The sequence below is a fragment of the Cryptotermes secundus genome, unplaced genomic scaffold, assembly GCF_002891405.2.
Source record: "Cryptotermes secundus unplaced genomic scaffold, Csec_1.0 scaffold1475, whole genome shotgun sequence".
Lineage (NCBI taxonomy): Eukaryota > Metazoa > Arthropoda > Insecta > Blattodea > Kalotermitidae > Cryptotermes > Cryptotermes secundus.
In genome coordinates, this window is record NW_019731600.1 from 710012 (window position 1) to 734714 (window position 24703).

A 24703-nucleotide genomic window follows, 5' to 3' on the forward strand; every position below is an offset into this window, starting at 1 on the left:
CTCAGCCACGTGAGCATAACTGAGGAGCTACTTGTATGGAAAAGTAGCGGCTCCGGTCTAGAAAACCGAAATTAACGGCCGTGGGGATTCGTCGCGCTGACCACGCGACATCCTCTATCCGCTAAAGTTGGCACTAACTTCGCCGACAAGCGGCGGTCGCTCGATCGGTATAGTTCGCTTGAGGACTAAGACCACGGACTTAAAGAGTACGATATAGGAATTGAGGTTCTCACATGGGTGGTTATGAAGAGTTCTGTCTACTGGGATATATAGCCAGGAAGATGACTGCCACATGTTTTCACGCTGGTTTCTTGCTTGAACTATTCTTCCACCCTGAATATGAAGGCGAAATGTTCATCCCAAATGTCGGTTGACTTTCAACGGACTACACAGCGTTATGTCACATATGATATAATTTTTCATAAAATTACAAATATTTCATCGATTTTATTCATTACCTTCTAACAGAAATATCTGTCGTGTTTCACCGAGACGTTTCATATGATGAATAATTCTATACAAACATATAATACACCGCCTCGTTCCTTGAGGGCGCTAGTGTTTGTTTGCATCAATACTTGGACTTGAAGGCGAGGAGAAGACAGGTCTGACCATGCTTACTGGTATATCATTAGGTCACATGTCACCATTACAAAGCCTCTTGAAGCCGCCAGATCCATTGTTTCATCAGATGAGGCTCAACTGAATAAGTGTTAATATATTTTCGCTAATAAGACCGGAGATTTCAATGAACGAATACGACACGAACTTAAATTACCAGTTAAAACAGTGACGACACTCCAATTTCATCAAAGTATTAAAAAAAGACTTATTTAATCTTATAGCTTTATTGGATTTTCTAAACACCGCAACTTCATATTGAACATTTCGACTTTTGCATCGTGATATTACCAAAGAAACACTTCTGTTTTCATAATTGAAATTGAATCCGGAGAAGTACGGCCTTGTGGGTTCTAATTCCATAGAGTTCAGAGAGATCTTGAAATTCTGGAGGAATATATCCCTTCCATCTTCAGGTTCCAGAAGTAATTCAAGCAAGAACGCGGAATTACAATATAGAAAACCCTGCTATTCATAGTAGTTGTCATGAAAACCTCAAAGCCGACATAAACTTGATTCTAATTACAACATTTATTAACAAAATACATATGATTTTCGACCATACTCTGTAGGCGATCTAAGCGTCAATCCATCTCTTAGAGCCTAATCTCCTCACGACATGATACATGCGTTTCGATAATCATGGCACTCATACAGATCATACAAAATTATGTCTACTTATATTTACATTGTAGAATTCTGAAGGAATTTTCAATACTGGCATTTATGACAACTTAATATCGTATGTAGTAGACTGCTGTTGCTCAAAGTAGGCCATGCCAGACAAAATATTAAAAAGCATGTATTCGATGGCAAAGACAAGTATAACACCTTCAGAAACCATTGTGTAACAATAAACAAGTATCAGTGTAACACGCAAGTCTACATATGATTTGTGTGAAGATGAACAGCTGTTATTATGAATGAAAGTGATATCATCTCATCATCAGTAATCTGTCAGACGACAGGTCAACAGTCTCTCCCAAAACAGTTCCTCCACTTATGCGATTTAGAGCTTTCCCAAGATTAATTTTGATTTACTCCTAAATCATGTTGATGGCACCAAAAAGAATGGCGGATGTCACTATGAACTTTCTTTTATTTCCACCTGGTTCGCTTCAGTTCTCTTCTATTGTTGCACGCATTCATTTCCGAGGGCACCTGCTTACCGAGTCCTTGTCTGACTATGAACGTCTCCTCTGGCTACGCTATTTCGGCTTTCAGACGTGATGTCACAATATAAACCACAAAAGAACACTGTAACCTTTACTTCCAGTATATAAAATTGAAAATATTCATATAGAGCTAACTATTTTTTATTGCTAGTGGGCTGGGACTAAGTCCCTTGTACGGCAGCCACTTCTGGACTGTTGTACCAGCCCAAGATGAAGGGTGAGGGTGATTGTGAAGCAATTGGTGAAATGAAGATTGGCAGGGGAAACCGAAGTACTCGGGGAAAACCTGCCCCAGCGCCACTTTGTCCACCACAGATCTCCCACATGATGTGACCTGAGCTCGAACCCGGCCTGCCGCAGTGGGAAGCCAGCGACTAACCGCTTGAGCTATGGCGCGGCCCTATAAAGCTAACTAAGATCAGAAACTCGAACATGAAACACTGAAACTAATATAAGATTTGTGGGAAATGACAAAAGCAATAAGACAAAAAAGAAACACCCAAAAAATGCACAAGAAAGAATATTTGTACAAAATTCATATGGGCTAATGTTTGTAAAATATCTGAAAGCAGATCCCATAGTGCTAACGTCCTGCGAAGGAGACACGAAACTACAGTATGAAATGGTATTGCAGGGATAAATACAGCCTTGCCCCTGAAGCCCACTCTTGATTCATGTGCAGCACACGATGACGGCTCGAATATATCACCGTAAAAATCGAACTGTTTCAAGATTTATGAATACATACCACATGATCTTCCATAACTTCGTGATTTTTTCTTAGGTAAGCAATTATTTCATAACTATACGTCGTAACGTTGTTCACAAATTCTTTCAATGCATAAAGAGCCCTGAATATATCTGAGAAGACTGTAACTCTCAACCTAAATACGACTTCAGCTAGAGTAACAAAAAAAAAACCGTGGTTTTCGTCCGAAAGCGAACTATACCGACCGAGCGACCGCCGCTTGACAGCGAAGTTAGTGCCAACTTTTGCGGATAGAGGGTGTCGCGTGGTCAGCGCAACGAATCCCCATGGCCGTTAACTTCGGGTTTCTAAATCGAAGCTGCTATTTCCTTCAAATGGCTCCTCAATTATCATCACAAGACTGAGTGGACCCCTTTCTGCTACCGAAATTGTGTTAGGAACAACTCGGGAATTTCGTGAAGGTCCCCAGCAGTTCGCAGATTCAATTATTATCCACAGCCCGAAAACAAATCTATAAGTCAAATTATTTGCGGATAAAAAGAGTTCTAACGATGGTATATAACACTCGGGATTACTGGGTTCCTGGGCTTCGTCTGCCGTCCGGCATTTTAAACAACACAAGATTTCAGAAACTGGATTTGTTTCCATCCTCAAGTGAGGGGGTGGGAGACACTCTGTTGAGTCCGTTAGAAAGAGCTACCTGACACCAGATTCTCAGAGTATAATTCTTGAACCAGATTAGAAACAGTGAATAATGGATATATTAGTCAATGGAAAATACAACTGCGTGTCAAGTAAATACGGCGGTCACATATCAAAATATATCGAATCCGCATTTGAGTTAATTAATATACTCTGTTCACCCTATCGAAAAAGTCGCAACTATTTCTTCTGTATCTTGATGGGATCGACAAGCTATTTTGTATCATCCTCTCCCATCTGCACCATGAATTGCGTCTGATAAATGTAATGAGTTCAGTATAGGCTTTGTATTAAACCCATATGCGTAGCGGGGGATTATCAGCACTACTACCAAAAACTAAATTCTTCCCATAAAAAGGTAAAATTGTCCCTGTAACAGGCCGTGAAGGCCCATGGGGTTGTGAGACATCGAGGTTCCTAAATTTTCTCTAGAAAATCGGCTTACAGATTGCGGTAAGATTGTCAGCCTTACTCGCCGGCCGCCCTTTACCCCCCAGGAAGTTTCCTGGTACTCATTCCTGTTAGAGGCTGAGTCGACCTCAAAGCCATAGTGCTCCTGGAAGGATTAGGTCAATTGAAAAAGTCCACCGCGTCGGGACTAGAACCCGCGGCTTCTAGCATAGTGACTCAACAAACCATGCTACAGCATGCCCCAAATTCATCCCATAGCTTTTAATATCTAACCACAAACAAACTAAGTCTGTTTAATAGTTTCAGTAATCACTTATAAAGTTATCCCTGTGTTTAACTAATTAAAAATTACGCCATGAAGAAGTATGGGAGATTGGATGTACAGAGACACGTTCTTTTTTTATCTCGGAACTAATGGGAGGTGAGTGGTCAGCTTAACCCCCGGGGAAAGAGCCCCCGATACCCATTTGATACAAGGCTAGGTAGGTCCCAGAAACGGTATGAACGATGTACAAAGGAAAAAATTCTCGACCCTACAGGGACTCGAACTGCATCCCCTCGGTAGTCCAGTCCGTAACCAGTCGCTATACCGACTGAGCTATTCCGGCTCCTCGGTAATGATTCATACTGACGAAATTGATCTTCACATTATAGTAGTTTCATTTTACACAAATCAAACATTTAAGCTAAGAGGAGACATGAAGTGCGGGGTTTCATCATTACAGCTGCCTCACTATATACAAGCTCACTTACTTATAGGCCTTCAGCCCGCAACAAGACCTCACGCGCAGGCGTAAAGGTTAATTGAGTAAACCAGTCAACAGTCATTTGATTATTGCACCGCTCCACAATTTACCCCGAGTCAGGTTAGCTCATTCATATTCGGTGTAGGAAGAGGGGTTTTTTTTGCCACCGCTGGTTCCAGACTGGCTCAGGGGTCACTTCAGCTACCTACTTTAGCGAGAAGCGGATACACACCACCGTCTACTTCAGTGGTTAAGAATAGCTGAACATTTTACCACCATTCCTATAGATTTTCTTGTCGAAGTGCTAAGGTACAGAGAAAACTTACCTTACAATAAAGATGTTATTTTAAATTAGAGCATTTTCATTTATACGATTTTTTAAAACTATTTTCAATTATTTCTTGTCTATTACTATTTTACAATGGGTTCGATTTCCGGGCAGAGAATTGTCGTTATTGCTGCTTTTCTTACTAACCGTACAGCACAAGGTAAGACGCCTCAGTGTGAACCTGGTGCAGAACCTTGAAACGTACAATTCTAAGGTCGTTGGCTTGCATGCATCTCCAAGAAAGGTGCAGGTAGAGGTAGAAACGTGGCAGCCGCCATTTTCATTTGAATACGCCTAACTATATAAGTAAACAGACTATGTAACTCATCTAACTCATACAGCTCAATTCCTACCCAGTAAGTAAAACGAAGAATGTATTACATTACCAAAACTGCATATCCCTAATATCCCTACAGCAATGAGTAAGCGTCGAAAGAGCACAGTCAGTAGAGTAATCAGGAGATGGGCTGAACGACCGAGTTTCAATTCCCTGCGGGAGCAATATCTTTTCTCTTTGCCATCACGTCCAGATGGGCTCTATCCATCTGCTGAATTACGGATTCGATGAAAATACTCTGAAATATTATCTCGAAAAATTACCGTGCCATAACTAAGGCTATTAGTCGCCGGCTTCTACCTTGGCGGCGTGGGTTCAACCCACATCACTTTAAGTGGGATTTATGGGCATGAAGCTGATTATTCACCTCCAACTAGTGCCAAGGTCAAGAAAACGTGGGTCTATACATTCACTCCCTCATAAGCCTTCATGGCGTAATGCTTAAATAGCTAAGTACATGGACAACTTTACCTTTTTATGATGAACAAAGTGGCACTGGGGCAGGTTTTCTCTGAATATTTCGGTTTACCTTGCCAATTTTCGTTACACTAAATACTCCATTTCTCTCATCTGTTATCCGGGGGTAACACAATGGGTTATGGCATGAGTACCAAGGGGTCCATCCTAGCACCACCCTAAGAACAACGTTACTTTTCCTAATTGTTTTTGGGATTAATGAATTTCTAGACTTTGCCCACACAGTGTCTCGGAAATGGGATATTTCCGTCCTCAGGTGAAAGAGTGGGAAAGCACATAAACCGCTGGGTCCATCAAGTGGAAGTAATCTCATTCTGTGGGCAGGCAAAGTCAGGGCAGCCAACCTATAAAAGGGCTTGGGTTCTTGGGAAGATAACAGGCCAAGTTACAAAAGATGCGGAAATTAATATGGAATTTTATCAAAAACGTTCCTACTACGTCCCATTAATAAAACCTGATGCCAGGCACATATATAGATGTAGATTTATTGATTATGTTATCTATGGATTGACATTGTATCTAACAGATCCAGCTGACTAGGGGATTCCTAACATCTACGAGTATCGTGAGGACGGAAAGCGGCCTCCGTAATCTAGGGGTAACGTTCCCACCTCATGACTCAAGGTATGCGGAAAAATTCAGGGAACAAGTCCTCCGGGAGGGACTTTAAGCTGTGGGTTCCGTGTCGTAGATTTACGGCACGTAAAAGATCCTCATGTCTCTAGGAGACCTCTGAGCAAAATTAGGCAACAATTTCCCGCCCAAGTAGTTTCCAATGCCTCTGGTAGATGGGGGAAATATCAGGTACCGACTGCCGACCTCGTTGGCTGAACGGGGCTGATAGCACGCACCAGTACCGGTAGGGTATGGCGACAGTAGAAATTAAAGGGGGACGCACAGTGGACCAATAACTGGTCTAAGTGCATGGGAAAACCCACCCCCTCTAATAGTAACAATAAAATAAATAAAAATCCTGAGGACGGAAACAAATCCAGTTTCCGAAACGTCTTTCGGAATATTAAACGGACAAATGTTGAAACTGAGTACTCCCGAATTTAATACACAGTCGTCGTAGTCCTTCAGAACTGACTTATTTCTTTCTGTTCAAGCATTTGATCCGTGCCTGACTATCGGCACAATCAAATACGTGTATGTTTAACTATAAGAAAGAAAACATTCCCACCACAAATGACAAAACATTAGACTCGACCTTCGACAAAATACGTGGGAAGTACTTTAATGTACCATTAGAAGGAATAAAGAATCACTTGATAAAGTGTGTAAAGTCCTGTAAAAGCAAAGCTTGGACTCTTGCCAGCATTAATTTCTTTCAAGGCGTATTCAGAATATTCAGTTTTTACCTCATAAAACACATTACGTCTCTACTATAATTACCAACTTGTTCGTGCCTTTATGAAAATAATGGTTATTTCTTATGAGAAACATATGAAATACATATGAGTAAATGGGCTATATTGTGGATGCAGAGAATTTCAGAGTTAAAGTAGGTGGTATATTTAGTTAACGCTGCGCTCCAAAAGTTTAAACAATATGAAAATCCTAATCTGTATTTATAATAAATAAATAGGGCTTGAATTGTGCAATATTTTTAATCCAGTCGTAATTACTTTCATTACGGTTACCAGCAGGAAACGGAAAAAGGAAAAGGTTCTGTGGGGGTCCTCGAATTCTGTTATAATCAGGCTTTACTGAGGATACCTTAATCAAGTGAATGTTAAGAGTTTAAAAATAAGAAACCTCAGGTCTTGTTACAGAACCCCGGTTACTCTAACTTACTGAGGAATTTCAGAGACGGAGGCGATTAAAACCGGAGTTGAAATTCATCACGCATGCGCAGTAAATATGAAACGTGAGGCTATGACAGATTACGTCTGGACCAGAACAATGTGTAGCCGGACCAGCAGGCTAGGAGAAGTTCACTGTTATGAAGGGAGTCAGGAATTTGATGCATTTTATTTTAAACCTACCCGAAAAAAATAAGAAATATCCTCCCTTACGAATATATCATTACTCAACATGCAGGATAATTATTAATTTCAAGAGAAGAACAATGAATTCAAGGATCCAATTTATTAATAATTTATTTCAGTACGCAGTCAATAGTTGAGATCATACGGAGTGGAAAATGGGATAACTAACAAATAATGAATAGAAGAGTATGTGTAAGAGAGCGGTCGTGCCCTAATCTAAGTTACTCTTCCGTTATCTACGTGGTGGAACTGAGGAAAATCACGAAAAACGTTAGTCAAAAAACCCGGCGTCCCGAACGACATTCTAGCCTGGAATTTCCAGAATACAAGCCAAAAGCATGACCGCTTTAGAGAACAGTCCGTTAGAGTCAACGGAAAATTAGAACACTAACGGAGGAATCGTATTTGTGATACGCAATTCCAATATTCCGTGCATTAGAAATATGAAAAGAACTCAGAATTACATTATTAACATGAAAACGTAAAATTTAGGACTCTCTTATAATAAATGAGGCACTAATTTATATATATTTAGGCAGCGGCATTGTTGTTCATCCAGATCAACTTATAAGCACTGCCTAGCTTCTTAAGGAAATGCCTTGAGAGATCAGTCTGCAATTAATCTTTGATACTGCATCAGGAAATCAATTCTATGTCAAAAAATAATGTCGACCATGTCAGTGAATAAGTTCCAAATAACCTTAACCGCAAGGTTAAAATTTAGCTATATATCGACTACGAAGATGAAGAAACACATTTTCCAGGGAAGTTTTAAGTTTAATCTAGTAACAACGTATTCCGTTTTATTATCTAAATGACAATTGGCATTAAGTATACGCGTACACCACTAATTGATCGTATAGTTTTGTTGGTTAGCATGCCTAAAATTATCGGAAGGGCCATATGGATATAGTCTATTAAAATAAAACAGCGTATGGCCTTAACAGAGATAGGACGGTCATTAGTCATGAGATAGACGTCAGCCAGCGAGGACAGGAGCCGTGGAACACGGAAGCCGATATGAAACTGCGACTGGTGAAGATATATCAGACTGATTAGTTACTATAGGATTCTGACGATGGTGTATAACACACTGATATATTGGGTTTCTGGACTTTATCCATCGTCCTGGTTTTTTAAGATAACAAATAAAAACACGACGTTTCGGAAACTGGATCTGTTTCNCATATCAGACTGTTTAGTGCGGATGTACTGAACTGTAAGAATGTGTTAACTGACGGAAGCGCTATAGTTACTTGTAGTTACGGGTTTCAAGAGGTCAATAAATCCGACTACCAATAAAAACCCCGTCCATAATCATCTAACACGTGACAGTATGTATGAAATGTAAATTTGGGTTAGCCCGTTGGTTTCAGATGGGAGATTTCAAACACAGTTTTCCTGAGTTAAATATACTCCAGTCCCTGTTTTGAAAAGAAATCATATTCCAAATTATTATAAAATAATTAAAAATTTGTGACACATAATTGCTAAATTCTCAAATCGATAGCAAAATATTATCCACATTCACTGAAGAGAAACAGTACATTAAAACAGGAACCTTGCTCGCCCATTTGGGATCTCCCGAGCACCCAGCTACTTGAATGACTACATGTTGTTCTACTGGACTGCACTACTCCACTATTGCTACCCCATCTAGAGAAAAAACGTACAATATTTTAAAGACTATCCTTTTCTGGATGTGATGATATCTATCTTGATAAACAGGTAGTCTATTTGCACTTGCTCACGCTGGTTCTTCGCTTGCGGATTTTCTTTTTTTTCTACCCTGAAGATGGAGGCAATATGTTTCTCCGAAACGTCGGTTAACACAATATATACACGGCGCCACATCCCAGAAGACTGCTTTCTTCTCAGGTACTAATATTTTGAACAAACATATTCAGTGTTCGTATTATATCAACCTGGAAGCAGCAGTATAGAACTATTAGGCTTATTTTGGACTCCATCCATCGTCTGGTATAAGGCCGCGCCATAGTTCAAGCGGTTAGTCGCTGGCATCCATCCGCGGCGGCCCGGGTTCGATCCCGGGTCTGGTCAAGTGGAATTTGTGGTGGACAAAGTGACGCTGGGGTAGGTTTTCTCAGAGTACTTCGGTTTCCCCTGCCAATCTTCATTCCACCAAATTCTCCAACATCATGATCACCCGAGGCAGGCTATAATAAGCCAATCAGTGGCCGCCGTGTCGAGTGGACCCAGTTGGACTAAACAAATTAAAAAATGTAATCCTCTGCTATATGAATGAATGAATGAATGAATGTATAAGGGGTGGGCCTTTTCGGCCCTTGCACCGCGACCTTCAATGATTTATTGTGCTTCCAATTTTCTGGTATATAGAAGACAAAAAACCACGTTTCGCAGACTGGATCTGTCTCGGTCCTCAGATGGATATAGCAGGATAAACCTAGTCTCAATCACTGGACAATCGTCCAGTGATTGAGACTAGCTCTTTCTAACGGGCCCAACCGAGTAGGTTTATCCTGCCCCATCCACCTGTGGACGGAGACAGATCCAGTCTCCGAAACGTTGTGATTTTTTCTCTTCTATATACCAGACGATGGATAGAGTCCAAAATAAGCCTAATAGTTCTGTACAGCATACACCATCGTTAGAATCCTTTCAAGTCTATTTGGAAGCAGCAGGTTCCAAAACGTTGAAACCTAGCTACCAAAGTATAGGGCGTCATGTTACAGCCATCCATGACACATAACTATTCATATTTTTCTTCCTTACACTATTACAGCAAATATTATTTTTTGTTATACTGTGGATTGGCAGGATTCATCTTGAATGTATGAATGTACGAGCATAAGAGGTGGGCCTTCTTGGCCCTTGCACCGCGGTCTACAGTGGTCTATTGTGCTTATAGGATTTATCTTTCTTAGGCTATATTTTGACATATACAGCATCACTCCCCCCCCCAAATACACACACAATTTCATATCCATTTTTTCTTTTTTAATTACTTAAGACCAGCTCGCTAAACATTAGAGCCCCGCAGCTCTGCCAGCGCTACTTCAGCGCAAAGGTTCAGTAGAGCACAGGGTGCTACAAAAGATATAAAGGAACAGCGATTTGAATGTTCTGGGTTTTAATTTTATTTCAGTATTCATCCTACATGTTTCGAATTTATTTCATAACGTGCACATTTTGTTATACATATTGTGGGATATGTTAACACAATGGCTGAAGCTTCAGGTACGAACAGAAAACGTAGCTAGTCATCAGAAAGCAAGGAGCGTAAAACTATGTTAAGCTCGTTTCTGTACATATAAACAAAAATTCCTGAATACAGCATGAGGTAGGTTTCAAGTGAAACCGCTACAGCAACGGATATCTCATGTATGGCTGTGTTTAAAATTCGAAAGGAAGCACAGGAATATCCATTGATGATTTCAAGCACGAAGAAGAAAAGGGAGGGGCATGAATAACTTGAAGACATCTGAAATTCAATGTTTTCTATTAGGAGTGGCAAAATGTACAAAGTTCATGAATGTAACTGTGCTCTGTATTGGCAGACATACACACTGATCCCGAGCCTCCCATGTTATACTGAAGGAGATGCGTTGTTTGTGAAAAAGGGCGAAGTAGAGCTTTACTAAAAGAAAACGAGAAGTTAGTGGAAGAAGTAATCTCCTGCTTTCATTTCACTATAAACTGAGTATTTAACACAAGTAAAAAACAACTTGAGTGTATATGCGTAATAAAGTAAGAAAACCAACGCAATTTGAGTGGCTTCAGTGCTGGTTCTACTGACGAGAGTGATCTATGAAGTATACTGTTGAGATTGCCTCAGACGGTAGGATGTACCTATCAAGCATCATGAAGATTGTTTTTATATATTTAAGTAATATTAAGGTTGTCCCGGCATAAATTTGAGAGGCTGCAATGTCGAGACAACTAATGGGAAAAACTTGTGAAGTACGCCCTGAGATGGCTTCATGTGGTGTGTGTGTGTGTATGTATGCACCAAGTTTCATGAAGACTGGTACAGGTGTTCCAGCAATATCAAGGCTTTTACTCCATAATTTGAGAGACTATAATTTTGGTATTAATGGTGGGAAAACGCTTACACAGTTCTACATAAAGATACGTTGTTTTAATATTATTAAAACAAGAAAACAAAATCCGTGGTTTTAGTCCGTAAGCGAACTATACCGACCGAACAACCGCCGCTTGTCGGCGAAGTTAGTGCCAACTTTAGCGGATAGAGGATGTCGCGTGGTCAGCGCAACGAATCTCCACGGCCATTAATTTCGGTTTTGTAGACCGGAGCCGCTATTTCCTTGAAATAGCTCCTCAATTATCCTCACGAGGCTTAGTGGACCCCGTTCCAGACCCACCATTTCTTAGAAAATCTGGTAGTTCCGGGAATCGAACCCAGGGCGTCTGGATGTGCAGATATGAGCTCTGACCACTAGACCACAGAGGCACTGTCACAAAATATATAACGTGTGCAATCAAATTATGCAGTGTTCACGTCTGTTCAGGGTCCAACACAAAGCAGGTGAAAGAACGGGAATAGGCACTGTTATGGGACTGAAACTGGGCAGTATAGTGAGTGAGTGAAAGGGGGGAGGACTAAAAAGCACGTGACTTGATTTCAAACTACGGAACTCGAGCTGATGGCGACTAAATTCATAAAAGTTACGCTAGAGGATTTTTCAAGGTCCAGTCAAGTAAAATGCGATTCCCTTTAGGAAAAAATTCATCATACCTCTTCCTACAGCGCATTAAATATTTATGGTTTGTATGTAGATGAACCACTTCATGATACAAAGGGATGCCGGATGGAGATTTCAAAAGCATTCGCATTATTGAAATGGAGATATACCAGGAACATTACGGGGCAGGCTGTAGCGTAGTTGGTTCAGGCACTATATTACAAGCCGGAAGATCACGGGTTCGATTTGCGATGAGGACAATGGATTTGTCATTTGTCGTAATCCTTGCAGTTGCACCACGGTCCTGGAGATCGAATAAGCCTCTAACAGAAATGAGTACCAGAAATCTTCCTGGGGGTAAAGGGTGACCGGCGCGTAAGGCTGACAACCTCACTGCCATATCTGAGCCGATTGTACAGGAAATGTGGGAGCCTCGAAGTCTCGCAATCCTATGGGCCTTCACGGTCTGTCACAGCGATAAATTTACCTTTCTTTTTACCTTAGCAGGAACATTCACAGGCCGTGTAATGAACCACATGTCATACGACTCACACAGTGATAATTCATTGTTAAATTAACAGCGGACTGCACAAACAACTGTCGACATTAATTATGGAGATTAACATAGTGACTACCGAAGTGTCAGACCAAACATTCACACTCAAACCACCATCTCTTTAACAACTCTGCAGACTACAGCGCTGGAAAAAGAGAGAGAGAGAAAAACTCGTTATGACTCACGACATAATGCAGCCAATGGCAAGAATAATAAAGGTAAAGTTGTCCCTACGTCATGAACACATATGGGGGGAGTGGATGTATAGTTCCACATTTTCTGCAACTTTGCACTGGTTGGATGTGAGTGGTCAACTTCACGCCCCAGGGAAAGAGCACCCGAAACCCACTGGATATAAGGATGGGTAGGCCCCAGAGCCGGTCTGGATGATGTGGAGAAGACAAAATTCTCAATTTCACCGGGACTCGAACTCCGACCCATTTGTCGTCCAGCCCGTAGCCAGTCGCTATGCCGACTGCACTATCAGTGAAACTAATACAATAAATAAGCGATAAAGAACAAGACGGATGCTACACTGACTTTAATTTTACTTTCTGCTCTCCAGATGTCTTCAGGAAAGCGCACGACAATCATTAGGAAGTTTAGAATTTGCCTAAACCAAATATGAGTACATGTTGAATACAAGAGTATATTAAGTGTATAATAACTTCATTTAAGGTTCAGGACTCCTTATTTCAGAGCGCGCCAAATTACAGGACACGTAGGCAGACATCCGCCTCTGATCCTCAAACCCATCTCCATAAAAGTAATCTTAATGACATTCTCTAATCACTTTCCGGTCTTCAAAAAAAGTAATAGGTATAGCTATCCTGTAACAGGCCATGGAGGCCCATAGGGTTGTGAGACGTCGAGGCTCCCACATTTTCTCTAGACAATCGGCTAACAGATGGCGGTGAGGTTGTTAACCTTACGCGCCGGCAGCCCCTTAACCCTAGAAAGATTCCTGGTATACATTTCTGTTAAAGTCTGAGTCGACCCCAAGGCTGGCTGCAAGGAGTAGGTCAATTGAAAAATCCAATGACCTCATGAGGATTCGAACCCGCGATCTTCCGGCTTCTAGCATAGTGCCTCAACCAACTACCGTTTCCAAATAGATTTCCTCACGAAAATTCTATACTCAGTCGTTATCTTCCATCATTTTATCCACACGCCATGTACCACCGACTATACGTACTTCGAAAATGTGTCGAAACTGAGCCTACTACAAAATTATATTCCTGCTGAAATTAAAAGTATTGCAAAATCAACGATTGACAAAACATATCTGAACTATTTCAAAACAGTAAAGAAAGCACATACCTGCTGTTGGTTTTGATATGGAGGCTGAGGGGCTGTGAGGCGGACGTGACGTCACGACGGAGACGCTTGTGTTGCGCCATAAGAGCGTCACGGTCGTACACTGCAGGTTCGAAATGTCTGATGAACTCGTTCAACACCAACCCTGCAGAAAAGAAAATAACAGCATAATTACATGCAAGTGCGTGTCTAGAATTAAGAATATCGTTGAATTTTTGTAAATGCAATGCAATCCAAAATGTAGAATACAGAACTGCAGCCGATCAGAGTGGCCGCGCCGTCTATGGCATGAACTGTCTTCCCTTCCTCGAACGCTGGGATCGTGGGATCGAATCCTACTCGAAGCATGGATGTCTGTGTGTGCGTTTGTTCTGTGTATCGGCCTTGCAACGGGCTGATACACGGCCAAGGGGTCATAATGACCGTGTATAAGACTAAGAACCTTAAAAATGGCTCTATCCAACAAAGGCTTGTAGAGCCATGGATGGATGGATGGATGAAATACACAACTAGAATTGTATTACTGAGAGATTCTGAAATGTATACAGAAGATTTATGTTATCACTTTATGATTTATTTAACAACGCTCTAATAACCCAGATTATGTAGCATCAAAAATAGGATCATTAGTCAGTAATGAATTGAACAGGATGTGGAATAACGTGATCATGGCCTAATTAACGTAATTCTCGTCATTTACGTGAAAAAACTGTTGAAAAACCACAATGAAACGTCAATCAGGATTAATTTTATTGTTTGCTTCCGTTTGCGTGAATACAACTAATAATAAAAATGCAGCTGTGAACGTAACAATTTTATTAATTTGAGTTACACTACATGTTTCAACCCTTAAAAGGCCATCTTCAGGTGTTCCCAGTTACATGTCATTAATTACTGAACTGCAAAGTGAGATCACTATATTCCTACTTATATACAAAGGTCATGACAACTATACAATATAAGAACAAAACATCAATCAGGGATGCAGTCATTAAGAAAGAAGAAAACAAGATTATTTGGTTCTCAAGATGATTGAGCATGGTAATAACAGCATATTGAGGTGTCACAACAAATAATGGAAGAATTCGAGAAGGCTAAGCTTTGTCTGCTGCAGCTTAAGACACGAAGACGATTGTAGCTCACGATAGTTTTAAACCTAATTTAAATAAATTTTAACGTAATTAGGGGAAACTGTTAATTTTAATATTTAGACTCATTTTAGTCAATATCCACTAAATAGTTTATAAGTATACATGAGTGTAGCCAATTTATGACCTGGGTATGTAATTAGGAATATAGGGATCTCGCGTTGCAATTCAGCAAGTAATAATATGTAACTGGAAACAGTTGAAAATTACCCTTTAAGGGTCGAAACATGTAGTGTAACTCAAATTAATAAAATTGTTGCGATGACGGCAGTATTTGTACTATAAGTCAGGATTCCCTGCTTCCGGAAAGAGATTTGATTCTGGGACCTGCGGTCCGTGCCGAAATATTATAAACAAGACGGGTTTGAAGTTCGTCAGAGATATAAGGAAGGCTCAGAGTGTGTTGTAGGGGAGACTGTGAAGAAAACTCTTGGTCGGTGAAGTTGAAGAATCCCCACTGTTAGAAGCCGTTACCAGGGAACGACTGGTGAAGACACAGCAGACTGAAAATACTTAGCGTGTGCAGCAGTAATTTTTAAAGTGCAGAAATTAGTGACGGCGGCATAATTAAATGTAGTCACGGGCCGTGTGTTCAAGTGGTCAATAAATCCAATTTCCAATTCAAAATCCCGTCGATAGTCACTCATACAAGTGACAATACAATAGTTAACTGTAAATGTTGTTAAGTGGACAGCATCTACAGTTACTGCTGTATTGTCACTTGTGAGATTACATAAGAGAATCATATCAGCAGTTAGGAGGGTAGAGTTCATTAGTGATAGGATGTCATACATAACAGGCCGCTGGTGTGATATCACCGTTTTGAATGTTCGTGCCCCAACAGAAGAAAAAAATTGATGATATAAAGGACAGGTTCTACGAAGAACTAGAATATGTATTTGATACATTCCCGAAGTATTATATGTAAATTCTGTTAGGAGATTTCAATGCCAAAGTAGGTACGGAAGATAGTTTAAAACCAACGATTGGGAATGAGACTTTGCAGAAATTAGTAATGTTAATGGAGTTAAAGTAGTAAACTTTGGCATATCAAAAAATCTTATTGTCGAAAGTACGATGTTCCCACATCGTAACATTAATAAATGTACTTGGACATCTCCTGAAGGAAAGACACACAATCAAATTGACTATATTTTGAGAGATAGGAGACGGAATTTAAGTATACTTGATGTACGATTATTCAGGGTAGCAGATTGTCATACTGACCACTGCCTGGTGGTGGCAAATGTTAGGGAAAAACTGGCTGTGAGTAAACAAACAACGCAGAGAGTTCATATTGAGAGGTTTAATGTCAAGAAATTAAACGCGGTAGAGGGTAAGGAGCAGTATCGTGTTGAAATCTTTGGTAAACTTAGACACTGGGGTTGATGTTAATAAAGCTTGTGAAACTATTAGAGAGAATATCAAAATTTCTGTCAAAGAGAGTCTAAGTTCGACGAAGGATGCTCAAAATTACTAGACCAAAGAAAACAAGACAAATTGCAATGGTTACAAGATCCAAGCGAAATAAATGAGGTTAAGCTGAACAATATAAAACGTGAAAGCAGCAGGCATTTTAGGAATAAAAAGAGGAAATATCTGAAGGACAAAATTGATGAGCTTGCACCGAACAGCAAGAGTAAGTCAGAGACCTGTATAGGGGAAAAAATTACTTTAAGAGGGGTTACCAACATAGAAGTAACTTAGTGAAGGTCGAGAATGGTGATCTGCTTGCAGATTCGCACAATATTTTGAATAGGTGGAAGAACTGCTTCTCTCAGTTATTGAATGTACATAAGGTCAGTGATATTAGACAGATAGAAATACATACAGCTGAGCCCTTAGTGCCTGATCATAGCCCTTTTGACGTTGAAATTGCTACTGCAAAACTGATAGGATATAAGTCGCCAGATTCTGACCAGATTCCGGCAGAACTTACTCAGGCAGGAGGTGAAATATTCACTAGCTAATTAATTCTATTTGGTATAAGGAAATATTGCCTGATCAGTGGAAGGAATCTATTATTGTACCAGTTCACAAGAAGGGTGATAAAACTTACTGCAGTAATTATCGGGGGATGTCACTGCTATCAACTTCATACAAAATTTTATCCAATATCCTTCTCTCAAGGTTAAGTCGATATATAGATGAAACTACTGGGGATCATCAATGTGGGTTTCTACGTAACAGGTCAACTAATGATCAGATCTTTTGCATTCGTCAGATATTGGAGAAAAATGGGAGTACAATGAGACAGCACATCAGCTATTTATAGACTTCAAGAAAGCCTATGATTTAGTTAGAAGGGAAGTATTGTACAATATTCTGACAGAATTTGGGATACCCATGAAACTAGATAGGCTGATTAAAATGTGTTTAAACGAAACGTATAGTAAAGCCCGTATAAATAAACATTTGTCTGATAATTTCCCTATCCAAGAACGGTCTAAGACAAGGAGATGCTTTGTCGCCACTCCTTCTCAATTCTGCTTTAGAATAGTTCGTATGCCATTAGGAAGGTCCAGGGAAACCAGGTGGGACTGAAATTAAACGGGACACATCAGCTGCTGGTCTATGCCGATGATGTGAATCTACTGGGTGATAATATAGATACCATAAAGGAAAAGCACAAAAAAAGTTCATTGCCACTAGTAAGTAGTTTGGCCTAGAAGTATGTGTATGTGTATATGTATATGTTGCTATCTCGTCACCAAAATGCAGGGCAAAATCATGACATAAAGACAGGAAACAGATGTTTTGAAAATGTGGCACAGTTCAGATATTTGGACACAACGATAACAGATCGAAACCTGATTCAGGAGGAAATTAAGAGGCGATTGAACTTGGGTAATGCTTCCTACCATTCAGTCCAGAACCTTTTCTCTTCTCGTCTGTTGTCCAAAAACATAAAAATTAGAATATACAAAACTACAACTTTGCCTGTGGTTCTGTGTGGGTGTGAAACTTTGTCTCTGACAATAAGGGAGGAACATAGACTGAGGGTGTTTGAGAACATAATGAAGAGCTTCATAACTCGTACTCTGCTCCAAGTATAATTAGAATCATCAAGTCAAGGAGGATGAGATGGGCAGGGTAAGTAGCGCGAATTGGGGACAGGAAGAATGAATATAGGATATTGGTGGGAAAACTGGAAGGAAGGAGACCACTGGGAAGACCAAGAGGTAGGTGGGTGACAATATTAAAATGGATGTTAGAGAGATATTGTATGTAATGGTATGTATTGGATTGATCTGGCTCAGGAATTGGAGCAGTGGAGGGCTCTTGTGAACACAGTAATAAACCTTCGGGTTCCATAAAATGCTGGGAAGTTCTTGAGTAGCTGCACAATTGGCAGCTTCTCGAGGAGGGCTCAGCACCATGAGTGAGTGAGATGCTGTTATATGTGAAATAGAAAAAATTGTGACAAGTTGGCAGGAATGTATGTCAGCCACCTGAAGAAAAGCATAAATTGAAAAGTCCGTCTATTCTCCACTCGACAATTACTTCACTTCTATATGAATGCACGCAATTAAACCAAGTAACTAATTAGAAGCCGGTCACGGTAGCCGAGCGGTCTAAGGCATGCACTGTCTTCGCTCGCTCGGAAGCCGGGATCGTGGGTTCGAATCCCACTCAGGGCATGGATGTTTGTGTGCGTTTTTCTGTGTTTGTGTACAGGTAGAGGCCTTGCGACGAGCTGATCACTCGCCCAAGGAGTCCTACCGAATGTTTAAGATCTAGTAAACCGAAGTGAAACGGAGAGTTTCATGGAGGTAGGCCTAGGCCCAAATTGGGGCTGTAGCGCCACAGAAAAAAAAACTAATTAGATAGAGTAGTCCCCTTCTTGAGAAGCTGATTGCCACTCAACTTGTCAAAAGTCGCCGGTCTCTTATGAAGCACCAAAGTTCATTGCCCTGTTCCCAAAATCTGTCACAGGAAACTATCCAGTTCACATTCTCCTACCCTATTTTCTTATATCTGTTTTAATATTATTCTTCAACAAAGACTAGGCATCTTTGATTCATGTTTTCTGAATAAAATTTGGACTTCATGAATGTATAAAATTCTTAAGTTAATTTCTTGATGTCGACTCGTGAGGACTATTAGATAAGCAGACTTGAGATACGTTGGAATCAGCCACACGAAGAACCTGGGGCACGGGGTAAAATTAGAAACTAGAAGATAAAGTTGTGACGTGCACGCGATGTCCGAGCTGGTGAGCAACTAGATGGAGCAGACTTAAGGGGAGGCGCAACGGAACACGTAGGCAGACGCCTTTGCCTGAATGGAGATCTGTACAAAAAAAAAAAGAGAGAGAGAGAGACAGCTCGCTTATACTGCGTGACATCAGGTTTACAAGACGACCAGTGGAGTGGAAACACAGTAACTAACACTACACATCCCAGGACTCACACCGACCTGTCGACTGTACTAATTGTTCACTTGTTCTTGTGGAACCCAAAGGCGGTTTACATCTCCTTAGCTTAATTCCCTAGCCCCAACTTTACATTATCCTTAAATCTACCGAAAGTTGTGGTTAGTGGATGGAAATACTTCTTCACGACATGAAAATTGCAGGGTCAGTACGACTGGCGGTTTACCACCAATCAATTCGTCTTGGCGCCAATTCCTTGAGACCCACGACCATTATTTTTTCAACTGAACACTCGAGGTCATAGTCCTTATGTAACAGCCTCCCTGATGAGAGGATGGGTCTGTCGTTTACAATTGCTACTGGACTTTGCCAGCACAGTCATTCTAGGGTCCAAGTCCCGAGGGACTCATCACCACAATTTACTGTCTCAAATTCGAGACTCCCCAACCCGGAGAGCCAGGTCGCCGTAATTATATCCCCCAGGAATGGGGTGACCCAGTTATAGCCCCAGGCCCTGGGTTACCTTTTCGTCGCCTCCTACGGCTCCCAGGGCTACGATGGCGGTACTCGAACCCGCCTCCACAAGAGTATTCTGAAAATTCCATATCTGATTCTCATCCAAAAGACTTGCTCTCTCGGCTGGGATAGTGTGTATCTTCACTGGCCTAACCATTCTCCAACACGTTGCTACGGAACTTCTGTAGCTGAGATATCGTCGTTAAATAACTAAGGCTCAAGTGATCTGCGTTTCGGTCCTTGAAATTCTTCTTATCAGTGAGATTATCAAAAGAAAACATATGTACCCCCATCTATATTACCTATACGCCCTGTCGCACTCCTCCTTGATTTCAATACCGAAACAGTTCTCGGGATAGCGTAGTCTGTATAGTGACGGGCTATGGGCTGGACGGCCGAGGGACTGGGGTTCGAGTCCCGGTGGGGTAAAGAATGTTTCCTTCTATAAGTCTTCCAGACCAGCTCTGGGGTCCACCCAACCTCCTATCCAATTGGTACCGGGAGTAAAGCGGCCGAAGCATGAAGCTGAATATTCACCTCTACCTAGTATCGAGGTTAAGAAAATTGGATCTATACTTCCACTCCCCCATACTCCTTCATGGCCCAGGGCTTAATTATTTAAGCACAGGGACAAGTTTACCTTTAACAGATCGTGGAGTGCAATTCAATTGAGAAATATCCCCCGTGATGGACCTCAGACATGGGTTCCCGAGTTCCTTCTCTTTTTGGCATATTCTTCCTCCTCAAGATGTTGAAACCCAGAAAGGAACAAACTCCGTGGCCTGTAGTACGCAAGCGATCTATACCAACCGAGCCACCGTCGCTTGCCGAAGAAGTCAGTGCCAACTTTTGCGGATAGAGGGTGTCTCATGGTCAGCGCAACGGATCCCCACGGCCGTTAATGTCTGTTTTCTAGACCGGAGCCGCTATTTCCTTGAAATAGCTCATCAATTATCCTCACAAGGCTGAGTGGACCCCGTTCCAGACCCAGTACTTCTCAGAAAATCTGGTAGCGCCGAGAATCGAAATCGGGAGCTTCGGATCTGTAGCTAGGAACTCTGACCACCAGACCACAGAGGCGGTCCCAGAGAATTCAAATGCAATACTTGAGTCAGGGTCAAAAAGAAGCACAAAAACTAGGCAGAAAATAGACAACATCTTCCAAGTTGCAACATCGATTTGCCCAAACAGCACTCTCAACTTTCATGCATGAAATCAATAAAACTACTACATTCAGTTCCATTATTCTTCCACAAAAGTACAAATGTGCAGTCATGAAACAAATGACAAACCATAATATTATACTCCATTACTCTCATAACAAATGTACATAACAAAACAAATGATAAACCACTAAATTCAATTTAGGCGCACTTAGTCTCATAAAATGATTATACTTACGATTTCAACAAATTATAAGTTAAATCACTATACTCAATTCCAATTATCTGGTAGCAAAGCTACTTAATAATTACTACAACAAAGAATAATATATTTGCCAATTTTATGCTCCATCAAATCAAGAAATGTCCTTAGGACTACACTAGACTGCAAAGCACGCGTTAGACTTGTATAACCTTTCGGAAAACGAAGTGCAACATTAGCAGTATTCAGTTATTTACGAACAGCTTTAAGATCTCTTTCTGTGGATGAACCATCATTTGTCTTTAATGTGTCTATCTGTTCAAGCATTGTATGATACTCATAGAAAAAATAAATTACATCAACCATATGTATTTGTATCAGTGTCATGAGGAGTTACGATATGTGATGCTTCCATGATCGCAGTCGTATGGGTTATAACACAGTATGGTCTTGAAAGGGATAGACAATGTTTTGGAGAATATGCCGCCTCCAGCATCAGGACAGAAGAAGTCACTTCCTTTACACTGAAGGTGGCTAATTAACAGATGTCTCTGATCTTCCATGACCACGAGTGGTCTACACACACAACGTGGCAGGAGAAGACACGCAACACCACGAAGAACACGAATGTGTGATGGGCCTACACATCCTACATAGAATAAAATACGCAACAACAGCAGCCTCCACAAACCAGTTTTAAATCACCTGATTACAATGACGGTGGAAACATGTAATGGACAATGCGGTTCTTGAATAAGTTTGAAAGGCTTAGTCCACGAAGTTACGCCAAAGACGTAGTACGACTACGATTAGAAACTGAAAATTCCGAATATTTTCATTCCAGTTATCGTTCTTGTTTAAATTAGACAACTTCGAAGATATCTCTACAGACGGAATTCGATCTGTGTGTGTGTGGAGGTGTGTGTGTGGAGGTGGTGGCTATGACGATATTACACGTGACGTCAACGTTAATTGTCTTCTTGATACACTCTTCCTTCATTCGCGGGTTTCCAAGATAAGTTAGGAAAGACACAGGTCAGACGTTCTGTAACAATCAATACAACTATACACAGGGGTGCCCTGAGCGGGACACGTATGCCTCAAGAAGCACAACGTAACGAAAAAAGATTCTTGCTTCGCACTTAACATATTTGGGCTACGGATTCAATATTCCACACTTCATGCTGTTTTAGTCCAAGGATACAAGTTCAAAAAGCTGAAAATCGCCTCCCGCTTTGACTCAACTGCTCCGCTAAGTTGGTCGAGCTTTCGTCCATGTCTGGAGGGCGTCTTTTCTTTCCGCAACCTGAAGACGAACCATGCTCTCTTGACAATGAAAGGCACTTAACAAAAAAGTTTTTTTTTTCGCCTAGTTTTTAAGCGACTAAATTGTCAGCATCTGGTAAAACAGAACCTTATGAAGTGGGTTTCTCTGTTATCAGAGCATAGCACATTTTCAGGTTGCGGATAGGACAGACCCCTTTCAGATATGGACGAAAGCTTAACTAACTTACTGGAACAGAATATTTATTGAGAAGCCGATAGTCGCTCAACTGGTCAAACGATTATCTGTCTCTAATAGCCCCGGAAGTTTAATGCCTTAAAAGAAGAGCCCATACGTGCCCTATCTTGAGAACTAATTTCAATTTTAACATTATTTCCCCCAGGATATTCTTTCTGAATAACCATACAAATTTATCACAACAATTTTTGTTCAATGTCATTACCAGACGTGACAACGACGATGACTGGCAAACTGAAAAGCATGTGCCAATGAAATTTAACAGATTTTTCCTTCTGCTCGATTTATATCGTTTTATTATATAACAGTCAAACCCATGTTGATTGTGTGACAATACAAAACCTTATACATAAAAAGGTAAACTTGTCTTTGTGCTTAACTAATCACTATGCCATGAAGGCGTATGTTGGAGTGAATGTATAGAACCACATTTCTTGACCTCGGTATTAGTTCGAGGTGAGTGGACAGCTTCACGCCTCTGCCGCTTTACCCCCGGTACCCATTATATAGGAGGTTGGATGGACCCTAGAGACAGTCTGGAGTACACAGAGAAGTGAAAATTTTTACCCCACCGGGACTCGAACACCGACCTCTCGGTCGTCCAGCTCGTATTCAGTCGCTATACCGGCTGCGCTATTCCGGCTCCTCCTTAGTATACACATACACAACAGAATGCACAATATAAAAATTAACAGAATTGTTTGTGACAAGTTTTGTTATAAGACGGTCTAGCCTTGAGGATATACACCATGGACATGAACTCAAGAATATTTTCCCAATCTACGCCTATGCCTCACCCCTTGAGTCTTTCTGACCAAATGTTGAACGCATTCCTTATCTCCCTTATGCGTGTTATAGTGCTCGTATTGTGTTTAGTGCAGACTCACTTCCTAGCATTCCTTCCCCAAATCTGCTCCAGATTTCATCTAGAGGTACAAAAGTCAACAGCGAAGTGTCGGCCATATTAGTTAACAGATGTGGTTCGAGATCTTTGGTTCGCATTTAAAAATCTTGCGGGCTCAAACATCTCAGACTCGGAATAATCCAGAGAGACACGACCTCCAAATTATGCATCTATTTACGTACTTTTTGAGAACTATGACAGAGCTGGTTTTTACACAAGCGAGTACGAACTGTTAAGTCCTTATCTTCGGCAACATCTTAGTTTATCATATGCTTAACATGTTCACCTCCACGTAAATATGATTACATCTATACTAATGCAATAAACATGAAATGACTAGAAGAAATTCATAGTGCGGAGAAAAGAGAATGTAATCCCATAAAACAAAGCAAATGGTAAATAACTTCATGCTCCAAACAGACGATTACGAACAAATGAGTGAATTAAAATTTAAGACTGTGACCTCCTGGAAGCAATGTTAAAAATCTTCTTTAAAAAAAATTGTGAATATGTTAATTAATCCACCACTATTAACTGGTGGTGGTATCAACATTAAAACAGACAAAAAACGTTTGCGATAATTAATCCGTTGCATTTTTAAGCATGTAAATTGCTTCATGTGACGGGGGCATTGGTGGTTCATGTTTCAACAAATCGGACATCCTGTCTATTACATTCACAGTTTTAATTGTCTGCGTCTGTAATTAAAGGCTGTTAATTGGCAATTATATTTGGTGTTACAATTTCATATCGTGCTATGCATTGCTGTGCTTATATTCAAATGAGCACGGCGAGTAACAGGCGAAAGCTGTAACATA

General features: G+C 40.8%; 1 protein-coding gene across 2 annotated transcripts in view; it reads right to left on the reverse strand.

Moving 5' to 3' along the window:
• The window catches only part of LOC111867292 (disintegrin and metalloproteinase domain-containing protein 10), a 176239-nt gene that overhangs the window by 99764 nt on the left and 51772 nt on the right, over positions 1-24703 (reverse strand). For both annotated transcript variants that reach the window (XM_033752622.1, XM_023857015.2), the window contains exon 2: positions 14059-14200. In XM_033752622.1, coding sequence (XP_033608513.1) covers positions 14059-14200 — 142 coding nt within the window. The remainder of the gene's footprint in view (positions 1-14058; positions 14201-24703) is intronic.